Source organism: Serinus canaria, chromosome 9, assembly GCF_022539315.1.
Source record: "Serinus canaria isolate serCan28SL12 chromosome 9, serCan2020, whole genome shotgun sequence".
Classification (NCBI taxonomy): Eukaryota; Metazoa; Chordata; class Aves; order Passeriformes; family Fringillidae; genus Serinus; species Serinus canaria.
In genome coordinates, this window is record NC_066323.1 from 23,624,607 (window position 1) to 23,646,820 (window position 22,214).

General features: G+C 46.1%; 1 protein-coding gene across 10 annotated transcripts in view; it reads left to right on the forward strand.

Moving 5' to 3' along the window:
• Positions 1-22,214, forward strand: part of ST6GAL1 (ST6 beta-galactoside alpha-2,6-sialyltransferase 1) — a 45,103-nt gene that overhangs the window by 11,731 nt on the left and 11,158 nt on the right. For 2 of the 10 annotated variants that reach the window (XM_050977902.1, XM_050977911.1), the window contains exons 2-6: positions 2,485-2,651; positions 12,690-12,826; positions 17,104-17,161; positions 17,643-17,765; positions 18,838-19,503. In XM_050977902.1, the coding sequence (XP_050833859.1) occupies positions 18,879-19,503 (625 nt within the window). In that variant the 5' untranslated portion in view covers positions 2,485-2,651; positions 12,690-12,826; positions 17,104-17,161; positions 17,643-17,765; positions 18,838-18,878. Of the gene's footprint in view, positions 1-2,484; positions 2,652-3,177; positions 3,312-11,580; positions 11,762-12,689; positions 12,827-17,103; positions 17,162-17,642; positions 17,766-18,837; positions 19,504-22,214 lie in introns of those variants that run through there. The other 8 variants (XM_050977903.1, XM_050977908.1, XM_050977907.1 and 5 more) reach the window with 8 other exon arrangements.

A 22,214-nucleotide genomic window follows, 5' to 3' on the forward strand; every position in this document is an offset into this window, starting at 1 on the left:
TGTTGACTACCAGTGGGAGGGATGCTGAATGACAGAGGAGGCTCTTGCCTCCTCCTCCTCCTGGTGCCACAGTCTGGTGATTACTGGCTGTGCACAGACCTGTCACATTGGAGCCTGGATGTTACTAGAGTGTATTAAATCCCTTCAGGCAGACAAACTCTGGGCTGGTACTTAATTTATAGCACTCTCCAGGATCCTTCCACATAGATCCTCTGTCTTAGGAGGGAAGAAGAATTAATGATAAATTAATGAAGACTTTTACATTGTTATGAATCTGGGGGTTATTTTAGGCCCCTACTTAACCTTGTCATCTTTCAAGCTTTTTCCTCTTTCAGTAATTATCTGCTTGTATTCCTGATGGTTAAACTTGCCATGTAGAAATGTTGTGTTGATGAATTCCTCAAATTCTGCTTTGACCAAAAGGCAAGGAGGTCTGATCACTCTGTGCTCATGGGTTTCAGAACTAGTGCTGAGAATTCAAGCTCTGCCAAGGGACACTGCCCACCCTGCAGCTGGTGGCTCTGTGCATGTCTGGCAGGTGCTGGGCTCTCAGAGGTGCTCCTGAGCTGGCACTCTTGCTGTCCTGCTTTGCTCAGGGGCACATGTCCCCTTGATCCTTTTGCCTCCCAAAGATGCTGGTGAATATTTTTGAGTGTTTTGCCCTGTTAGCAGGAAGGAGTGGGTGGATGGCTGGGAAGCTCCCTTGGCCACAGCCTGGCTGCTGTGCTTCCTCTTACAGCTCTGTGGCTGCCCAGGCTCTGCCACAGCAAAGTTGCATTGCCTCTGGTGTCATCCCTGGGCTCACTTTTCAGTCATCTAAAAAGGCAAGACTTCAGCAGGGAGCAGGTAGCCAGAGGTGGATTGTTGTATATTTTTAAAACTGCTGGCCCTGAAGAACTGCTGCCTGGCTGGACAACCAGTGTGCTGGCCTTGTTCAATTGTCTGTGCTTCTCTCCATCCCTTTTATCTGCCCTTTGCATCATTTTTCTCACTTAAATGCACCCTTTCTGCAGGCCACAAAGGCTGGTGTGAACATAGCCTGCAGCAAGGGCATCCTGCTGAGCTTGCAGGCTGGGGACTTCTAGCCTGGCATGTGAAAGTGCTGGAGCTCTGGCTCACCATTACTCATCCAGCCTTCCTGGGCTGCCTTACAGCTGTCCTGGGAGTCTGCCTGTGCAAATTCCCTCACTTGCTGCAATGGCTGACCCCTTGCTCAGTGAAATGCTTCTCAGAGACGCAGCTATGCTGAGGTACTGCTGCAGGCTGGCAGACACCAAGAATGTTATTTGTCAGTCTAGCAGGTAGCTGTTCCTAGTTTTTCCCTTTTGACCTGACCCTCAAGTATCATTCTAGCTTCACTCTCTCATCTGGCAGGAAACTTCACCAGCCTGTGCTGGTGGGACTTCAGTGCTTGAGGTGGGGCATTATGTGCCAGTGTCTCTTTGCATGGGCAGCACCCCTATTTTTAATATATTCCTCCTTTTTTGCGTTTTACCTCTTCTCCCCTTCCTTCCTCCTTTTTTTCATCACACAAGATGTGTAAAGCCTAAGCTTACTTTTTTTCCCACTGCTTTGCTTCCCATGCTGTGGTTTGCTGCTGTGGATTAGGGTCCCTTGGTCCCTTGGATGGTTCCAGCTGGCAGCAGTTTGGGATATGGACATATTGGGACCCCTTACTGAGCTGTGAGTGCTTGGGGTCCCTACTGAGAGCAGAAAGCTGAGCTGCTGGACTTGAGGTGGAGCATATGCCAGGCCATGCACATAGGCTGGAAACATGCCCAGGGCAGGATGATTATGGGAGGCAGTGTTTCATCAAGTGGACTGTGTGCTCTTGCTTGCTAAACAGTCTTGTGATTAATATCTTAGTTAAGAGGATTTTAGGACATGTGCTGCAGTTACACAGAGGTTCTTTCAGAAGTAGGGGAGAGGTTAGGAATATAAAGTCTGTTAAGGCTCTTTGGTGTTTTCAGCAGGGGTCACCAGGTAATTGCAGTACATCCCTGCTCTGTTGTGTCAGAGTAGGCAGTAGGTTTTGCTATGGATGGTTCAGTGGGAAAGGGATCCTTGAAGGGCTTTGCACATGTTTTTGTACAGGCTGCATTCCTAAGATCTCCTTAGAGACCTGTAGCTCCAGCATTAAGGGTGAGTTCTTATACCCTGTTGTCAGCATTACCAGCTCACCCTGGCTCCTGGCATTAGACTTTGGTGAGTTCTGCAGCCACCATGTGTTCACCAGAAGATTTTGCCTTCAGAACAAGGCTCTGTGTGGTGTTTTACTCAGGTAATGTTTTAAGGTGTCAGCACTTTGACTGTTGGCCTTATCCAGGACACATGGTGTGGACACAGCACTATCTGCATGCTCAGGGTGTTTCTGTGCTGCTGATTTGCTGTGTGGGCTTGGCTGGTGGTTGTAGTCTCCTGTTCAGTGGTTTCTGATCAGTCTGAGGTGGCTGTCTAACATCTTCATCCTAATTTCTTTCCTAGGGTAGAGAACTCAATTAAAAGGGACATGGGAGCATGAAGAATTGCATGGAGAGCCCAGATGTGATGCCTGTGGTGGAATCTCCTACAGCTCTTACCTGGCAATCTGCTGCTGCCTGGAAGGGATTGACAGGAACCTCTGTGGATAGCAAAGGAACCTGGAGATGAAGGTGATGACCATTGCTCTTAATCTTTTTTTTCCCTGCCCCTTTTATCACTTCCACATCTCTGCAGCAAGAGCAGAGCTGCTGTCAGTGTGACAAGGCCACATACATTGAGGCATGGCTTTCTGCACTGGGGCTGTCTCGTGTTACTATCTGGAAGGACAGTAAAGAAAACAGGGAGGGAGGGAGAGTTCCCTGATACTCCCTTAGAAACTATCCTTTATTTCTCTTTTAAAGCAAAATAAGACATTTATTGGCCATGTATTGGTTGTGTGCCAGAGATAAGAGTCTGATATCCAGAGTTGATTCTGACTTGCATAAAATGAATGAGATGAGTACTAGGGCTCATTCTGGTAAAGCTTTCCCTAGAAGCCCTTTGGGGACATTGCCTTTGGCTCTAGGTTAGAGTCATTAGCTGCCTACTTATGCAGCTGACCTCTGCTGGTCATGCCTGAAGTGCTGCTGTTGGTGGTGCCAATTCTCCTATCACTCTTCCCCACTGGCCTGCCCCTTATCACAGCACTGCAGTCCTTTGGCTGTTGGCCTCGAGGATGATGAGCATCATGTGAGCCAGTGCAGTGACCGTTGCTGATGCTGTTGCTCCCTTTTTCTCTTGTGCATGGAAAAGCTAACTTGCTAGGACCACTTTTAGAAGTAACTTCAAATGTAAGTATTGGGTTTATGGCTCTTTTCATGTGTGAAGAAGGTTTGGGAGGACCTCATTATATAGCTGCTTCTCTAAATATTTAACTTGCTGGCATCAAGAGTGCCAGCTGTTGCTCCTTACCTCCTCTTCTGGAAACATGCTAATGCTCTCTCCTTCACTTAAAACCTGATCTTCAATATGGAAAATGCACCACCCTTTCTTACTTTCTGGCTGAGCAACACTCCTCTCTCCCAGTGTTGTGTTACCTTTAGCATTGCAAACAGTAACACTTGGGCAAGGGTGGTGGAGTTCCAGCAGCCTGCTTGCCTAGGGCCTGCTGGACTTCTAATCCCAAAGAGGGCAGAGAGCAGCCAAAATCTGCACAGAGGTCAAGACAGAGCAGTGTGGAGCCTGGGGAGCATTGGCAGGAGTGGGAATGCTCTGCTGGAGGTAGGTGAGTAGAAAAGAAAAAGCATAGCCCTTTGCCTTGGGTATCTATCTCTCCAGCTTTTCTTTTCATGGGAAAAGAAGAAAACTGAGCTGGAGACAGCTTGATTTCTGGTTAGGTGGGATTTGGGTGGAAAATAAAGGATTAAAGAAGCAGGTCAGGCAATCCTCCACTGCAGAACTTATTGTTTTGGTTATTGTACAGAAACAAAGAGTTCTTTAGTTCTGGTTTCCTTCCTTGTTCCTCTTCATTGGAAGTCTGCTTGCTGGACAAAGATATGACTTGGAGTGTGCTGCCAGGTGTGGTGAGGTGGCTGGATCATGTGGACATGGGAGCAATTCTCTCTGAGCCCATGGCAGCACAGGGCACATCCACGTGTGTGTGTAAGGCACAAATAGAGAGCAGGGACTGGGACTGCTGGCCTTGATTGGGTGCCTGCCTTTGGGATAGCTGAAACCCAAGGCCAAGCTGACTTTTCAAGATCAGATACACTTCTTGTGTGGGGATATTCCTTCTCTTAATGAGCATTAGCAGCACTGAAGAGTCACCTTCTGTTTGTGCCAGAACTAAATCTTGAGCCCCTTTTGAAATGCTCAAAGTCTTCTTTGTCAAACAGTCAAACCCAGCCCTCTGTTACTAAGTCTGGTTTCAGACTAGAAAGGCCTGGTTAGGCCTGGCTTGCAAGATGGCAAGGCTGCAGCAGGAGATGGATATTTGAAAACCAGCAAAGTGATATATTTGGTCTGTAATATCTGTATCTCTGTCCAGCCTCTTCTCAGCAGTGAAGTGGAAAAGGGACTTTCCTTTGAAATAGGGAAGTAAAACCAGAAATAGGCACATACCCCCCCTTCATGCCCCAGTGTTCCCTGTGGCTGTGTGGGAGCCTCTGACCCCCTCCTGCTTTAGAAAGGGGCAGAGCCTGCCTGTTGGAGCAGAGGGTTTGTTGAGGGTTGGACATGGATGGGCAGAGGAGAGGATGAGATGTGCTTTGGTGTGTTGTGTCCAGCTTTAGGAGTGGCTTTCCAAGGTGGGTGTCCCCATGTGGACACCAGCAACAAAACCTTCGGCCACGTACTGAAATAGTTTCCCTTCAGGATAATGGGATGATGCACATGGAATGGTATTGTGTAAGATTAACAGCACAGTTAATTCCTCTTGTGCTGAAGTGCAGTGTGAACCCATCTGCTTGGTTTGACTGCAGTTTCATGTGTGCTCTAGAGGAGTCCCACCAGTGCTAACAGTTTTGGGCAGCTCTGTCAGGAGCTGGGTGTTGGTGTATGTGGCTTTGTGACCTCTCTCCACACTGGTGCTCACTCTGTTTCTGTGTACTCCTGGCTTGTCCTCTCTCTGAGGTCCGTGCTGTGGCAAGTAACTCTCATCTCATCTCAAGTGCTTTGCACTTGAAACATTTTCTGGGACTTGTGCACAAGCTCTGAAATGCATTGGTGAGCAGAGGCTATGAGCCCAGAACAGGCTTGCATGCAGTGGATCTGGGAGAGGTGGGGGGAGAAGCTGACCAAAACTGAAGAAGTGGGAAGGACTTCCAAGAAGGAACGTTAGTGGAGAGTGGAAAGAGAGCTGGTGGTAGGATCTCACCGAGGCAGGAAGGCAGCTTCTGGCTGCACTGTGGGGAAAGGCCACAGAAATTAGGGCATCCCCTTGTGCTGTATGGATGCTGGAAGAGATGCAAGAGGCCTTAGGGGAAGATCTCCCAGGAGGAAGAGGAGAGTCCTGGATATGCAGACAGTAGGAAAGCACCCAGTTTCTCGTGGCTAGCACCTCCAGCCTCCCTTCCCTGCTCCACGCAGCGCTGTGCATCCCTGGACTCTGAATGCAGCTCTTCACGAACCGCCGTGCTTGGCGATGGGCGCTCAGCACCGGGGAGCGGCACCCGGGGCCGCTGTTCGGTGGGGCCGGGCAGAGCAGAGCCCGGGGATTTCACCTGCCCTGGCAGCAGCAGCAGCGCCCTGGCCACTGGTGGTCCAAGGCTCTGGGGGGAGCCGGTGCCTCCAGATGAGTGTGTGGGGAATTTCTGCTCTGCTCCCCCGCTCTCACGCAAATGATTTTTCACCTCTTTGGGCCATAATCTACCGAGATCTCTGAAAGAGCTCTGATGTTCAGTCAACTTAAAGACCTCCCAAAAATGGCATGGTGCAAGCACTGGTGCTTCCCCTGTTTGAGATGCCTGCAGATAATGCTGTACAGAGATCCAGACAAGATAAAGAGCCTATGAACTAGGGCTGGCTTACAATTTTTAGCCTTGTACTTTGGGGAAAATACCCTTAAATTGCTGTTCTAACAGACTTCAGAAAATATTTATCAGGCTGATGCATTTAAGTCAATGATTTCTATATTTGTTACTTTGGAGTGAGGATGAAAAATTCAGAGCTAATGCCATGTGAAAGTAATTTCCCTTGACAACACACAACTCTGGCCTGTATGTGTGTTGGACAGCTTATGAAAAAGCTTTTATTTCTGAAATGTCACTGTATTATGTATGCATAATTTCTTAACTCAAAAATAGCGGAGGCTATGTATGTAAATATGTAAGTACATATATTCATTACAAATCCAAAAGAGAGTACATGTTTCAGTGGCACAGAACCACTTTAGCTGAATTGGCCAGATTCTTCAAAAGTAATTAGAAAAAAGTCCCCCCCCCAAAAAAAAAAAAAAAAAACCAAACAAACAAACAAAAAAAAAACCAAAAAAACACCCCTACAAAAAAGACCAGTAAAATGCAAATTAAAAATCCTAAAATAGTTTATGACAACTTTGCTAGGCTGCTCTGCTGTTTTTCTTTGCTTTACTATTAAAGTGCTGTGGTTCTTCTTAAATGGGGAGTTATTCTAACCAACATACTCAGGGCTTGAGGATTCTTTTCCAGTTTAGCCTCAGGGAATACAGCATGGCAGCATGAGGAGAGTAAAAAATTGTGTGCCTCTTGTCAGGAGGTATCTGAGGACTTTTTTACCTTCAGATACTTGTGCAAGCTTTAAACACAGTATGGTAGCAGCCAAGTTCCCATCCTGTTAACCTGAAGGGGAGTTTTTGGAGAGGAGAGTGAGGTACATTGCTGTTAAGGATCCTTTTGGCAGGAAAAGGAAGGAAAGGGAAGATGAAGGGTCACCTGAGATCAGCTCCCGTTAGAGTTTCCCATCTGAAGTGCCTAAAAACTTGTCTCTTGGCAGGTATGCAGATTTGTTTAAATAAAATTAATGAGTAACTTTTAACCTGAAACTTGGTTGAGCCAGATCAAATTGTTTAATGTTCAGTGAACTTTAAGCCCAGTACTTTTCCAGTTTGAGCTCGGATTGGATGTTCAGCAGCAAGGAGAAATGGCCTTGTGCTAGAGGTGGCATCAGATCCTCTCCCAGTCCGGAACATTGTGGGATGGTGTGGCACTGAGTGAGATCACTGCTGTTGGAAACACCCAACAGCTCTTGCTCTAAAGAGCTGTTGTCCCCCCAGGGTGTCCTGCAGCTGCCAGCCACCACCAGCTCATGGAAAATCTCTGCTGGATTTCTGCAGCCTCCTGGTCTGCACTGGGGGGCATCCATTCCAGGCATGACAGATGCCTCACTTCTGTGTCTGGGGAGAGTTCCCGTTACGAAGGAGGAAGTCTGGTGTCTCTGTGGCCAGGTGGCACTGGGTGGCCAGAAGGAACTGTGTGTGCTTGTGGGCAGGAGTCCAGCCCTTGGCAGTAACATCCTCCTCCCATTCCTCCATGTGTCATCCTTCCATGCATATCACATCCATCCTTCCAGCAAAGGGCTGCCTGGTTGTAGGAGAAGATAAGGACCTTTCATTGCTCTGGGAGGCTCAGAGAGCTTTTTTTAAGTCGTACAGCCTATTTCTGAAACTGCAGAAACGTGTTGTACTAAAGGCAGTATGAGAGCCAATATTGAATGGAGGAGATTAAAAAGTCTGGTGCCTCCTTTACTGCTTTAGGGAGTAACTTCTGTTTTTGTTGGCATTATCCGTCTAGATCTCTCAAAGTCCCACATACATAAAATGTCTTAAATACCAGAGGGCAGAAAGCTGCCTGCTTCCAGGAGTGGGGGTGTGATTCAGATCCATGATGGATCCATCCACTTGTCATCTGCAAGCTCTGCTGCCAGACTTGGTTCTGACTGTAGGAAGTGAGTGATGCGTTCGGGAGCAGGAGCTGGGTAGTGCTTTCCAGGCTTCACACCTGGTTTTCTGGTGGTGAAGGAAGCAGGCTAAAAACACTGGGAGGAGGTGATAAAAGACATTACAGTGGCCTTTATTGCCTTCCTGGCCTCTCAGAATGCCAGTAAGCTTTACATGTGTTTCAGGCATGGTGTTTTCCTCCTACATCAACTGTGTAGACTTCTTGTGTTTCAGACCAATTCATGCCATGCCCATAGCAACACTGATCTATCACTGGGATGCTGTCAGGGTGTGTAAGGGGGAAAGAAGAAGGGAAATTCTTTGGCTGTGATGTATGTGCACCATGGAGCTGCCAGATGGGTGGCATGCTCTTTTTTGGGTGCTTACAGCTGGAGGGGGTGCTAGGCTTTGCCAGTCCTCCATCCTCCCAAAGAGTGGGGATGGCACATCAGAGAGGCACCTCTTTGTTCTGCAAAGTGTTCTCCATGCTGGATCCTTAAGTGGGGGCCATAGTCTTGGGTTTGGGCAGGAGGTACTGCTGAACCTGCTTTTCTTTCCTAAGCATCTGGGAGGATGCTGAGGGAAGAAAATAGCAAAGAGGTTTCAAATTCAGGCTTTCTCAGGAAGGTTGCATTAATGTTTCCTGTTCTTCTAAATAGGTACATGAAACTTTGAGGGTGGAGGAGTGTCTTAAACTCTTTAAATGTCTTTAAATATGTTTAGGTACCTAGTGCATTGTGCTATGCATTGTATTGCCTATGATTTATAAAATAGAATTATATTTAGGCAAGGCTGCTTCTCTGGACATTTTTTTGTGGGCTTAATGACAGTAGATATATTTGAAATGCTGATACAGGGGAAGAGTGTTCCCAGACAAATGTGTTTAAAAAACAGAGCAGCACTTGCTGCTACTACTGAAGTTCAGCCCTGCCAAGAGCTCCCTGTGTGAGGAGGTGACTTGATGTGCTTTGGCAGAAGATACTTGACATCTGCTACTGCAGGTACTCTGACTTTTGAGAACCTGGCTGCTGCTTCAACAACAAATCACCCCAGGATCATGGGGTACACTGATTCCTGTGTGTCTGCTGCCTTGGCTGCTCTGCTGCAGCCTTGGACTGAGCTTGGACCTGGGCTTCTCAACAACTTGAGCTGAGTTACACCTGGCTTTCCTCTGGTTGTTTGTCTCACTTTAACCAGTGGAAATGGTGATATGAGGTAGAAGTGGTATCAATTAATCTTTCCAATTGCTGTGGTTATGTAGAGTAAAACCAAGTGATTTTGATTTGTAGAAAAACATGGGGATTTTTCTCTGCCTCCCTTCTTATCAGAGACAGAATAATTAACTCTAATTTTGAAGTTTCCATTTGTCCTCCATGCCTCAAGTTCCTCGCATGGAAAGAAACTGCTTTGATTTTTGCTGGATAGATAATTGAACTTCTTGTTACATGGTTGTTTTTACCATTTCTCTGGTAGTTATTTTCTTTACTGGGTTTTAGTGGGTGTCCTTTCTAGTGCTCTTTTAATTGCCTGTAGTTGCCTGTCTCTCAGGTCCTTTTTTTCATCACCTGACAATTTTCAATAAACAGTCTTCACAGCTGTAGGTGTCTTTGCAGTATAAAATAGATTTCTTAGTGAAAACCAGTTTATTTTAAATGTAACACAGGAAGTGTTTTGCTTAACATAGAGTAGTTTGACTATGGCTTTCTGAAGTCAGTGGTGAGAACTGACACTTTGCTTCTTTCTTCCAGTGAAGTTAGTGTGGTAGAACACTGCTGTCTGTTGAGTGGCAGCCATGCCTTCCCCAACAGGGATGAACTCATTATGTAGAGAAAAATAAACCTTGGTAGTGCTATTGGACTGGAAAACAGCATTGGTAGGTCCACACTTGAGCAAGTTTATTTCACTTAGTGAGAGACTGGGTCTGAAGTTTAATTGAATTAGTCTTTTTGAGCAAGTCCTAAAGAGTTACTGTGTTGTCCTTGAGTTATAAAGATGTTGTCCCCACCTGCGAAGGGCTGGTGTCTGATGTGTTGTCCTGAGGGGTAGTGTCTGCAGCTGGCACACAGGGAATTTATTGTCCTGGGGCCACGGAACACCAGTTTCATGTCTTGGCACGCAGCAATATTTGCAGAGGTGTTAGGTTAGTGTTGACCTGCTGCACACTGTTAATTTCAAATACAGAAGCATCCCCTGTTCATTCTGAAGGATGAACGTCATAGAGGAACACGTGCTTGGGGGGGAAGGGTTTCAAGGTGTAATGTTCCATGTAAAGTAAATAGCCACAAATGAGCAATTGCATCCTGGTCTTTAAAGCTGGGCAGGGTAGGGGGATTTTTGCAGGCTTCAGCGTGGGAATGGCTGTGATAAAGCTGACTAATGATGAAATCCTCACTTGTAAAGCCCTGACACTGGGGCTCTGGGTGTGGAAGAAAGAGCAGCATTTTCAGGAGTTGGTGCTGTTCATGCACGTACTTTTCGCCAAGGGAAGGCGAAATTTTCAGTTTTAGAAATGGGAAAGTTTGTTGCTAAGAGGGGTTTCCAGGTATCTTGCTGAGTGAGATCCCCATGGGCATGTGCCCATCAGGAAATGGCTTCTGTGCTGAGCTGCCATGGTGGCTCCTGGCAACTGCATCCAGGTGGGAGCATGCTGCAGGAGGGCAGAGCTGGCCTGGGGCATGGAGATACCCGATGTAGATGGGGTCTCTTCCCTGTCCATTGCTGTTAACAAGGAATATTCAGCAGTGTCTGTCTGTCTGTCTGTGGGGTAGGAAGGGGTTTTTTTTAAGGGACACGTGCTGGTCCCACCAGCTGAGGGCTTGGTCCTGTTATGGAGTTCATAAACATGCTGTGCCTCTGGGGGAGTAACCCAGCAAAGAGGATGCTAAGCATGGTCCACTACATTCACTCTTTATTTGGCTCAGTATACTTCATAACTGGAATCCATATTATCAGCCACTAAAAGCACCCTCTATAGCAGGACTAAAAAATAAACCTTTAATTAGATGAGGTGCTGATAAATCTGATATCCTGAATTTATGTGGTGTCCTGTGGCTCAGAAAGCAGTTTTAACTTGTAAATATTATTGTTGTTATTGTTTGGAATACTTTCATGGTAAAACTTGAATATATGTATACCATGGTTAAGGTACAAGATCCATATAAAATACTTAGTATATAATTATTATATATAAAAAAGCTGCTGCCTTTTAATGAGGGCTGAAGGGGAGGCAGAGTGCTAGGCACAGCCACCCTCCAAAACCAACATGGCATGTAGGAAAGAGTAAGAATAAAGGCTGACACAGTCAGAAGTAAAGGCTTCTGACTTATATTAAATCCCAGTGTTTGTTGACATGTAAAACTGAAATGAAACACATGCTTAAATTTACCCCTGTGCCCCCCCCCCAGAATCTGCCTCTCCTGTTGTCTTGAAAAGATTTTTTTTTCAGCTGTGACAGCAGCATATTTTCGCTGGCACATGCAGAGGTTTTTAATGCAGGCAGGGCTAATTGAATGATTTATTTCATTACAAGTGACCTGTATAGCTCCTCAATGTGTTAGCTGAAACTTAACCATGTTTCTCATGTAAAATGCTTTTTTTTTTCCTTCAAATCTCTATGTAAAATTTTCTCCTTCTTCCCTTTGTTTTGTTCTGTTTAGTGGCATTGGAAAGCCTAAATGTATGGCTCAACAGATGTTTTATTTTCACAGCACAGTGATATTTTGGAAAGAAACCAAGAATTGCTAGAAGCAAACCTTCCCTGCTTGTATGTTTACAAAATCATGATAGACACAGTTGAATTAACAGGCTGGGTTAAACTTGACTCCAGAGGGACAGACTTTTAGCTTGGAAAGTGTTTTATCACCTTTCATCTGGGGTATCCAGCATGTGGTAAGTGTAGCTTCTTCATCTGCAAAATGACATGAGCATAGTTTTTTTTATTACTGTTAAGGGTCTTGATAAATATTTTTTTTTTCCTCAGGACAGGAATAGGGGATTTTAAGAGCAGATACAGTTTTGAGGTTACTTTTTGAATCCACATTTTTTCTCATCTTAGGTTTCCTTGAGCATGCTATTTTGAACAGAAGAATTCAAGCCATACATTTACATGTCTTTCTTCCTTTCCACAGACATGGGAACTCATTCACCCTCTGGTACCAGCCACTGCTCTTTTCAGAGATGCTTTACAGTGGCTGCTAGGTGGAGGAAAGGGTTAACATTTAGAATGCATCAAAAAAAGAACAGGAAGGTGTAGTTAAGTATAAAATCTTCATATAGGGCAGCATAAAAACATTCAAGAATACATCAGGAAAAGTTGGGAACAAAGCTTTCCTACTTTGTGGGCAGGCACAGCATAATTGTGGGTGCAGATGGGTATGCATAAATGAAGGAAATCTGGAAAGAAATGTAAATGCTCTGAGTTTAAATATGAAATACTTATCACGTTATCTAAAAAAAAAAAGATTGAGGAACAACTTGCCAAAGTAAAAAGCTTTTGTACATCTGTCAGAGAGAAGAAAACTGCAGCTGAATTATGCTGATGTATGAATGGCAGGACCAGGAGAAGCATGATAGACCAGGTGGATGTGATTCCTGCATATCCTGTAATCCCCAGGGGATTTAAATTAAATTAACAGTGTTACTTACCATGGTTATATTTGAGGGATTGTGGTAGGATCCATTGCTTCAGACCAGTAAATGTAATTAAAATGACACTTGCAGAATATGTAAGAACAAATGAAGAAGTCTCATCATGTGTTTGTTGAAGGATCACATTTCAAATCTATCTACGTATTTCCTCTTCTGTCATTTTCAAAAGGTTGTGAACATGCCGAGAGGGAAGCCTTGAATTTTCAAGGTTTTGGTGAGATTGCTCACCAGGTGCCTCAGAAAAAGCCACCCTAAGCTGTCGTGGGATGAGAGGCTTCCTGTCCTGGATTGGTGGCTGCCTAGCAGGTAGGAAAACAAGAGGTCAAGTTTCACAACATCACAGAAGGCCCTCAGGGATTTTCTGGGATCCCCACTGGTGAATACTGATAAGGGATCTGCAGCGAGGAGGAGGAAGGGCTGAGTTCTGAGCATGGCTGTCTTTGTCACCAGAGGGGCTGCTGGAAGCGGGGGAAGCCCTGAGCATCTGCAGAGGGCTCTGGTGATCCTGGGTGGCTGGGCAGCACAGGGGCAAAGGAAGCTTCTGCTAGCAGGGGGAAGATAATGCTCTTCCAGGTGCATTTATTCCTGACCTGCACCAGGGGCAGCTTGCAAAATAACCTGAAGTCACTGCAGATTGTGTAGAGATCAGGGCTCAGAAGTGGTCAGGAGGGGAAATGAAGGAAGGAAGTTTCACAAGAACAAATCAGCCCCATTGTTGTGTTGCTGCTGGACCATGTGGCGAGAGCGTGTTCAGCGGGGGTGGCCGGCGTGCCTGCCCCGAGGGACGGTCACGCCCTGCTGATGGTGCTGGGGGCCTCACCAAGAGCATCTGCAGTGTGCAAAAGGTGCTGTGCAAGGAGCAGCTGGAACAAGTGGGACAGAGCCTGGAAAAGCAGAGAGAGGCGGGGTTGTCTGTGCCCTGTGTGCAGCTGCAGAGTTCCTTGCCTCAGGCTGTTAGGGAAATGTGAGAGGTTTCAAGAGCCAATGAAACAAATGTGCAGAGGATGGGCATTGGTACAGCTGATGACACGACTTTGGGGAAGCTGTGTGCATTTCCTGGAAGAAACATACTCATACTTTTGTATGATATCATGTCCCTCACTTTTTCTCTGCACAGGATTAATTTATCCTCAGAGGACTTTCTGTGTGGGCTTAACATGCTAGCCAGTGCTGTACACTACAGCTGTGTCAGGTTCTGGGTTTCAGGGTGGCAGCTGTTTAAGTCTCACCTGTGTCAGGTTCGGGGTTTCAGGATGACAGCTATTTGTTTAATTTGTTTTATTTGTATTTTTTTAGGTTTGGGGGATTTTTTTTTTTTTTTGTCCTTTCTTTCCTCATACTCATAGCTGACACCTTGTGTTTTGTGTATGTGGCAAGCTTCCAACATCTTTGGAAAAGTACCTTTGTACTGACCAGTGCCAGACAGAAGTGCACACAAGCACTTCTACTATCCTACTTTGCCAGGAAGAGCAGATTCTTCTCTTCTCCACAACAGAGCTTTGGTGGCAGAGAGAGAGAGAGAGAGAGAGTCCCCTTCTTAGGGCACTGCTTGTGCAAATAAAATAAAATGAAATCCTATCATGTGAAGTTGTAGTAATAATTAAGCTGAATTGCAAAGTATCCATGGGGAACAGAAGGTATCTTGAGACGATGTGGCTCTGCTAAAACATGTTTGCAGAGCCTACTTTGCCGGCTTAAAAATCAAAGCAAACTAACTGTTCACATTGCAGTGGCGTGTACAGTCAGAGGTGGGGATAATTTGTGCAGAAGATGAGTTCTCCAGGTGCCCTTGAGTAGCCTGGAGAGGAAAGGAGTTGTTGTGACTTGCTGGGCATCCTGAGCTGTGCACCACCACAAGAACTGTCTCAGCAGGAACTCGCAGAGAGCTGTACAGTTGTTTTACTGTAATGAACCTGCCACCCTTCTAGATGATTCAAGTGTGAGAAGCAAAAGGTGATGGTTACTGAGATGTGCCTGCTGTCACCTCCACCTGGAAATCCTTCAGGAGATGTTTTTGAAGTCAAAAGCAGGGCAGAGTCCTTCAGGGCCTGGAGCAAGGAGCTCTGCTCTGCAGGGTGGAAGGCTGAGTCCTTCAGGAGCGAGGAGCTCTGCTCTGCAGGGTGGAAGGCTGAGTCCTTCAGGAGCGAGGAGCTCTGCTCTGCAGGGTGGAAGGCTGAGTCCTTCAGGAGCGAGGAGCTCTGCTCTGCAGGGTGGAAGGCTGAGTCCTTCAGGAGCGAGGAGCTCTGCTCTGCAGGGTGGAAGGCTGCTGGGCACCCCCAGCAGTGCTGAGGCTGTGTCCCCCCCTCCACAGGTCTTAGTTGGGTGTTCTGGAAGTCAGATCCTTGCCTCTTGTAAAGGGATCCAGTGTGGATAAAGCCAGGCTGGGGCTGTGTGGGGCTCACAAGGAGGTGTCTCAGTTGGGCACTAAGCTGACACTGGACAGCTCTCCTTTGGTGTTCCTCTGGGTTTGGAAAGCATTGCTGTGTGTTGTAGCAGGCACAGGGCCTGCAAGGCTACCCTGGCGTTCAGCAGCCTAAGATAGGAAATGCCTAGTCATGATGACTGGATCTTAGAAGCCCCTCTCAGTGCCTTTGGACCCTTGCTTATCTCTCTGTAAGGTCACTTTCCTTTGGACACTCCCTAAAACCCCTGTACCGTATATGAAGAGATACTTTTGCCCAGTTTGTTAGAAGATGCTGTCCCTGAGACCTTTGCAGAAGACCAATAGAGGACACCTCTGTGGAACCTCAGACAGCGCTTCTCCTCCCTCTCCCTGCGTCTGCCAGAGGCACTTAGCAAGCTAAAGAGCTGAAACCACCTAATGAGCTGATAATCACTAAGAGCTGAAATCTCTTAAGAGCTGAGCTTGCTAAGGTAGCGGCTGGGAGCTGCTGGGAGCCGGGCAGGCTGTGCCGAGCAGGACTGCGCTATCCCGCCTCAAGGCAGCCAGCCGGGGCTACCCCGAAACCCAAGGCTTGCCTTCCTGTGTGGTTTGCCAGCAGAGCCCTGACAGTGTGGAGGCACTCAGCACGCCTTTCCCTATCAGCACATGGCTGTGCAGTCAGCTGCCTCCACATGGTGCCTTTTGCTCTCCGTGCCACCGGAGTTGTCCCTGTGGGGTCCCAGCTGCAGAGGGGGTGGCAGGAGGCAGCAGGGAGAGGCTGAGAGCCCACAGCAGGACAGGAGCCATGAACAGCATGGGTTGCCTTACTCCTGGTATAAATGAGAACCTTGACTAGGCCAATATTCAAGCAGCAATCAATTTATTAATTAATATAGTAAACTATGAGCAACACAGCGCTGGGTACAGTGGGGGAAGTTTTCCCTCCAACTGCACACCAATAGTAGAGGCTTACAGGTATTTATAGGGGTGCTCATAAGCTTTCTCTGCAGTCTCTATTCCCAGTTTTTACTCATCAGTAGTTTCTATTCCAAATTTTTACGTCACAATTCTATACACTGTTGTGATTTAGTTTTTCTCAGGATGTACATCCCAAAAGGAGTATCCCAGGTGGTGGTGGTCTGGTTTCTGAAAGAAGGAAGGAGTATTCCATCTAGTGAGGTCCAATCTCCAGGTGTGGGTCCACCTTTTGATTGCAAGGACTATAAATTTCATAACAGTGATGTCCAGCTTCCCTTGGTCAAAACTATTAATCCTTGAGTTGATGCCCATCTTCCTTTCTCAAGCTGCTTTTCACCATTTTGTTAAGGTGTGAGATAAGCATGTTTCCTTTTTATATATTCTAAAGCTATAGTTTCAAAAGGTCCTTACTACAAGCAATATTCTAAAATTATACTTCAGATGGTTATTATTGCAAAACTCTTTAAGGCTTAGCTACAAGCAGAAAGTTCCTGTCAAAAAACAACATCCCTAAAGCTTTAATTCAAATGCTCCTAAATCAACTTAAGACTCATACAGGTTAATTGCAAACTTAGGATATGTTCAAAGGCCTTCTTCCATGCTTTACTTTCCTCAGTTGTTATTAGAATTCATCTTTATAACTGTCTCGTGGTCGGTTTCCATACATATCACAATCACAAACACACACGTTGCCTGTGTGTACCTGACACGAAACGCAGCTTTGTATTTCACACTCATGACAGAACAGAACACAGGGTGCCCTGCATCCCCTCCTGGTGACCCCCCCTCTCCAGACTGCTGTACCTCTCCTGGTTCAAAAAGACTTCAGTGTGCCCTTCTAGTGCATTTGTACTTGAAAGAATGAAAATTTATACAGTCTGTCAAGGCAGAGCAAATAACTTCAGTAAAAGCTGGAACTACTTGTGTTTCTTGGATCTTTTTTTTGTTGCTGTTGTTCAAGAACTGGAACACAGCAATATTTGCTTTTTCATTGCGCAGTGCTCTATGAAAAATAATTTTGTTCCTTAATAAAGTTAAAATATAAGTTTTCAGCATTAGGATGCTTTAATAATTTAGTATTTAGTCTTGTAAAGGATAACATTAGTAATTTAGCTCATGTGGCATTGTATTGATTCAGACTTCCTGTAAAAGCAAACTGCTTTCTTGATTTCTCAGCTAATACTGTCAAATCTCTCTTTCTCTTGCTGCATTTCCTTGGCAGAGTGAAACTGTAAAGTCTAAACCACATTTATCTATTTTGTGAAGACTGATGGATTCAGGTATGTTTTTTAAAGCACCTTTCCACATGTCTTGTTCCAAAACAGCAGGGAGTCTTCTCTGCAGGAGTGCCTGGATTGCTCAGGGATAGGCAGCAGGACAGTTCCCTGGGAAAAGTTAGCTTTTTCTTTTCCCCTGTTCACCGTGTTAAGTACCAGCATCAGGTTCTTTCCCTTGCTGTATTTTGGGTGTATCCAGTGCTCAGGGTGGATCTGGTTGCTCTGGTGGGACCAGAGAGCAGGCACCCTGTGAGTCTGCTTTAGCTGGGAGCAGATTTCAGACAAAGGGTGAAGATGTCCATTTCGAGTGGGCATTTAGACATTTGAAATGCTTATGTGGTGTTAATGTGTTTGCTGCTGTCCTTCCAGGCTGGGTAACAGCTTCTTTGGGACCACAGGGTTTCTCTGAGGCAATACTTGCTCATCTCTAGAACTGCGAGGTTTTTCCTTAATATGTTTTGTTTTTTCCTCATCTTTTTTGCAGGTATTTCTTGAACTCTTCAGCACATCACAGAACTGTTTTGGGATATCCTGCTTAACCCCTCAGAGGAAAATCTGCCAACAGCCAAAAATGACTTGAGTTGGAGAGCTGCAGCTTTATCCACAGGTAGGGTTTGCAGCTTAGTAACCTCTCAGCAGCCCAGCATTGCAGGGTTTGCTTCCAGCAGGTTACTCAGGGAGGAAGTTGCTGCTTGTGCCTCTCTGGAAATGGCTGTGATCTGCATGTGTTTGTCTCCTGAGGACACCTGGAGCTTCCATACTGTGTCCAAAAGCATGGAAACATCTGGAGCAGCCATGTAGGGAAATGAGCAGCTGCTGTCCTGTGTGCTGCTTGTGAGGGGTTTATGCATCGGTGTATATTTAACACACTAGCCTCCCATAAATCAGCCTAGTTTGAGCTGCTTTTTGGGCAGTCATCCTATTGGATTCCCACTTTTCTGACATGATGGGAGCTGGAGGTATCTGCTAGTGTGAGGCAGTGCAAAGGAGGACAGGCAGTGCTGGCTTTGCTTCTCCAGAGGTAACTTATCCAAGTGCACTTATGAGCCCCAACATGCCCCAAACCTTACTGGGGCTTAATTGGCTTCCAGCAGATGTTCAGTGAGGTTTGATGCTGACAGCGCACTCAGCCCACTGCAGACTTGCAGCAGTTCCCTGCAAAGGCACCAAAGTACCAGGCTGGTGAAGCTCCTGGTGCTCATGAACTCAGAGTTGTTTTTTTTTTTCCAGTTCTATGCTTTATCATGTTCTTCATTAGTGGTAAAGCCTGTGGTCAAGCAAAACCTCACTTCTGGAAGTGCATTTGTTGGCATTTGGATGTTGACTCTCAGGGATATGGGAGATGAAGCAAAGCAATGTGGAGGCTTACCCTCCACATTGGCTTTTTGATATGATACTGGCAGTGTTAAATTTGGCTGTCACCTGTGGAAGGGAGTAGAAAAAAGGTTTGAGTGGTAGTGGCCTCAGGTCACCATTACATAGCATGTGATGGCTGATAGCCAGCTCAGGTCTTTCTGTTTGGTGTTTGAGGTGGCAGACTTTGAAATGAGATCTTTGAGCAGCCTGAAATTTTAGAATTACCCTGATGTTGTCTTTCTCCCCTCCCACTGCATACAGATCTCCATGATTTTACCTGTGCATGTGCCTGCAGGCCTGACTGAGCTGTTTCCTTTTCCCAGGGCAAGCTTCCAGTGTCCCATCTGGGGATGCACCGTGCACTATGGTTCACATCAATGTGTTGAAAAAGTTCATGTGTGTTCTTGTGGTGGTCCTGATAGCACTGACAGTTTGCCTGTGGAGAGAAACCAGAAGAAGCTACTATGATCCTTTGAAGACCAGGAGTGATGATTTGCAGGGGCACAGGAGTTTGGAGAAATGGAACACTGTTAAATCAGAAGGCCTTTTCCATGAAGCAGCCAGTGAACTGGGGCAGGTATCCAAACTGTGGCTTGGTACCCAAAACAAAGTAAAAGGCAGCACCTCTGAAACAGCTGAAAAGTCCAAGAAAGCAGCCTTTGGGAAGGTATGGGATAAGGACAGCTCATCCAGGAATCTCATACCCAGGCTGCAGAAGGTCAGGAAAAACTACCTGGCCATGAACAAGTACAATGTTACTTACAACGGGAAGAGGAATGCCAAGCTCAGCCCAGAGAAGTTGCTGTGCCAGCTGCGGGACAGAGTCAATGTGAGCATGATCCAGAGGTCAGATGGTCCTTTTGGTACCTCTGAGTGGCAGCAGTACCTGCCAGGGAAAAGCCTCAGTGAAGCAGTGGGACACCTGGGTCTCTGTGCTGTCGTGTCCTCAGCGGGGTCTCTGAAATCATCTCACTTGGGACAAGAGATAGGTTGGTACCTTTCAGTTTGCTTGAAGTCAAATGTCATTGTTTGTAACTTGGGCCGAGTAGAAGACAGTATTGCTGTCATGCCATTACTGGTAAGTCTCTTGTGGTCAAAAGGTGTTTAAAACAAGTGGAAGTGTTACACTTCTAAAGTCAGTAAACATTTCAGCCTAGGTGGAGATGGGAGGAATAGGTAGCTCTATTCTAGCAAGTCCTTTTGATTTTTGTGATCCTGGTGGCATCACTGGAGTGATGAATATTAGATACCAGAGAGCAGTCTTGGTTCCTCAGGTGTTTGTTTCTTGAGAGGGCTTGAGGTGGGTTGTGGAATGTTTATTGCACAGTCAGAAAAAATTTCATACTACATCATTTCAAAATTTCATACTATGTCCAGAAGGGTTTTTCCCCTTAACCATTTTTTTCAATTTCTTCTCTGAAGGTATTTTCAGAGAAGAAATAGACGAAAATGGTTAAGGGGAAAAACCCTTCTGGACATAGCCCTGAGCAGTCTGTGTGGAGCTGAGGGCTGGGTACAGACAATCTTCAGAGTTCCCTTCCAGCCTCAGTGATTCTGTAATTCTTGCTCAGGGCTTTCCAAAAGTGGTACTGCTTCATTCTGAGCCATAAGGCAGCTGGCTGAATTTGAGTGGCCCAGAAGACCATCAAAAGGCTTTACAGGGATTTATACCTTTGGACAAAGTTTGGTGATGCTTTGCAGTCTCATCTGACCATATTTACCTGAAGTTAATGCATTAATTAATAACTACTGAAGCTTTGGTCTTTTACATGTTTTGATGCCAAAGTGGTTTGTGTCTTCACAAAAGCAGCACGGTGGGGAAACCAATTCCTCAGTCTTCAACTCAGGATTTTGTACCAGGCAGAAAATTCTCCAGAGCCTGCAGCTCCCTCAGCTTGCTTCATTTTTTGGTGTTTGGAGCTCAGCTAAGGTTCACACTTTGCTGAACTGTAGCTTCACTGAAGAAGTTTTAAAGTCTGGGATTTTTCTCTCAGGTGGAAATTGTTTGCAGGCTTCAGTGTATTCATAAGTTGTCTGTTGGATCAGTTCCCTTTGGCCTGCACTAAGCTGCAAGTAGCCTTCATCTTCTGAAACAGGTAGATGGATAGATTTTAATGTATCATTCATGGACAACTTGGCAAAGCCTTCAGAATGATGGTCCCTCGTTGCAGACAGTGTTGAGTACTTACTCAGAAGTTCTCCCCCACAGGCAGGTGAGCTGGAGCTAGAGTGAAGTTGAGCAGTTGGAAGTGTGTTAAAATGCTATGAAATATGCAGTGAGGAACACCATTGCCTCCTGGTACAAATTGCAGGTGGGAGTTGGTTGATGTAATTGTTTCTGCCTCTTGGGAGTGTTTGAAGTGAGATGGGTAAAGACTTGGGAAAGCAGTTCTTCCTTTTCCTTCAACCCTTTTCTGGGTTGTTGGCCTCTTGGAGCTCAGAGCTAAAGGTTTGCACAGAAGTGACCTTCTGTTGAACAGCCTCCCCAGCTCAGCTGGCCTGTGCCCGAGGCTGGCTGTGTTAGGCTCCAGCATTTCTGCCTGTGCTTGTTCCTCTGGAAGGAGACCCTCACAGGAGTGGGAGGTGATGTTCTGGAGGGTTGGAATGCAGTCCCTGCACCTCTGCATTGGGTAGGGGAGCAGCCAAGTGGGAAGGGTGTGCTTTGGCACAGATGTCAGACAGGCAAAGCCCTGTCATTGTTCCCACAGCCACTCTCTGAGCCCTCCCCGCACTGAAGCACTGGTTTGTTCCAGATCACAAGGGATGGATGCTGGGGAGGTCACTGTGTAGTGTGCCTCAGGCAAATGCCATTAACCCCTGCTGCTGTCCCTGCCCTGTGTTTCTTGTGCCTGGGTCCAAACTTTCACCCTTCTGCTCAAGCAGTTAACTCTGCTGGTGCTTCTGCAGAGTTGAGCACTTGCAGCCTTGAGCTAGGCAGGGGGAGTATTAAAGATTCAGGAGCATTCAGTGCATTTCTGTACAGTTTTTTCCATGTAGGAAATGTTGTGGTGGTGCTGGAGGAAGTTATTTAAAAGGTACTAAATGAAGCTTAAAATGAAGTATTTGTGTAAATGAGCACAACGGATTGCTGAGTTATTACTCCATGAATATTTGTTCTAACTAATCATGTTAAGATAGCAAATGAGCAATTAGGTAAAGTAAGGGAGGCTGGCAGAGCAGCACAGGGTTGTAAACCATCACCTTTTACTGGGCTCTAGGTATTACTGAAGGTTATAAATTGCCACTGAAAAATCTGATGTGGGAGATCACATATGATCTCTGAGTATAGCCCAGCCACCTGGAGACAGAGAGGCAGCTACTCTGCCTGAGCAGTCACTAAACACCCTTTTAATGTGCAGACTTGGGCATAGGAATGCTTGGTGTCTGGCTGAAGTTATAGATGGGGAAATCATAACCCTGTATTGCGTTAGTGCAAGGCAGGATGTGGAGCTAAGGGTCTGCAGTGGAAACCACAGAGCCATTTCTCAGCATGGAGACACTTTTTCCAGAAACATCACCTTCCTTGGTTTTGGATGGTGCTTTGGAAGGGCTCTTATGGAGCCCTACTTGTCCAGGAGAATAAAATTGAGAAATTGGTCTTTGCTGCCAGGGATTATTACTGATCCTCCAGCCCTGCCTGTTAGAACACCCCATTTTCAAGAAAATGATCTCAAAAAGGCCCAGTTCTGGACCAAGTGGG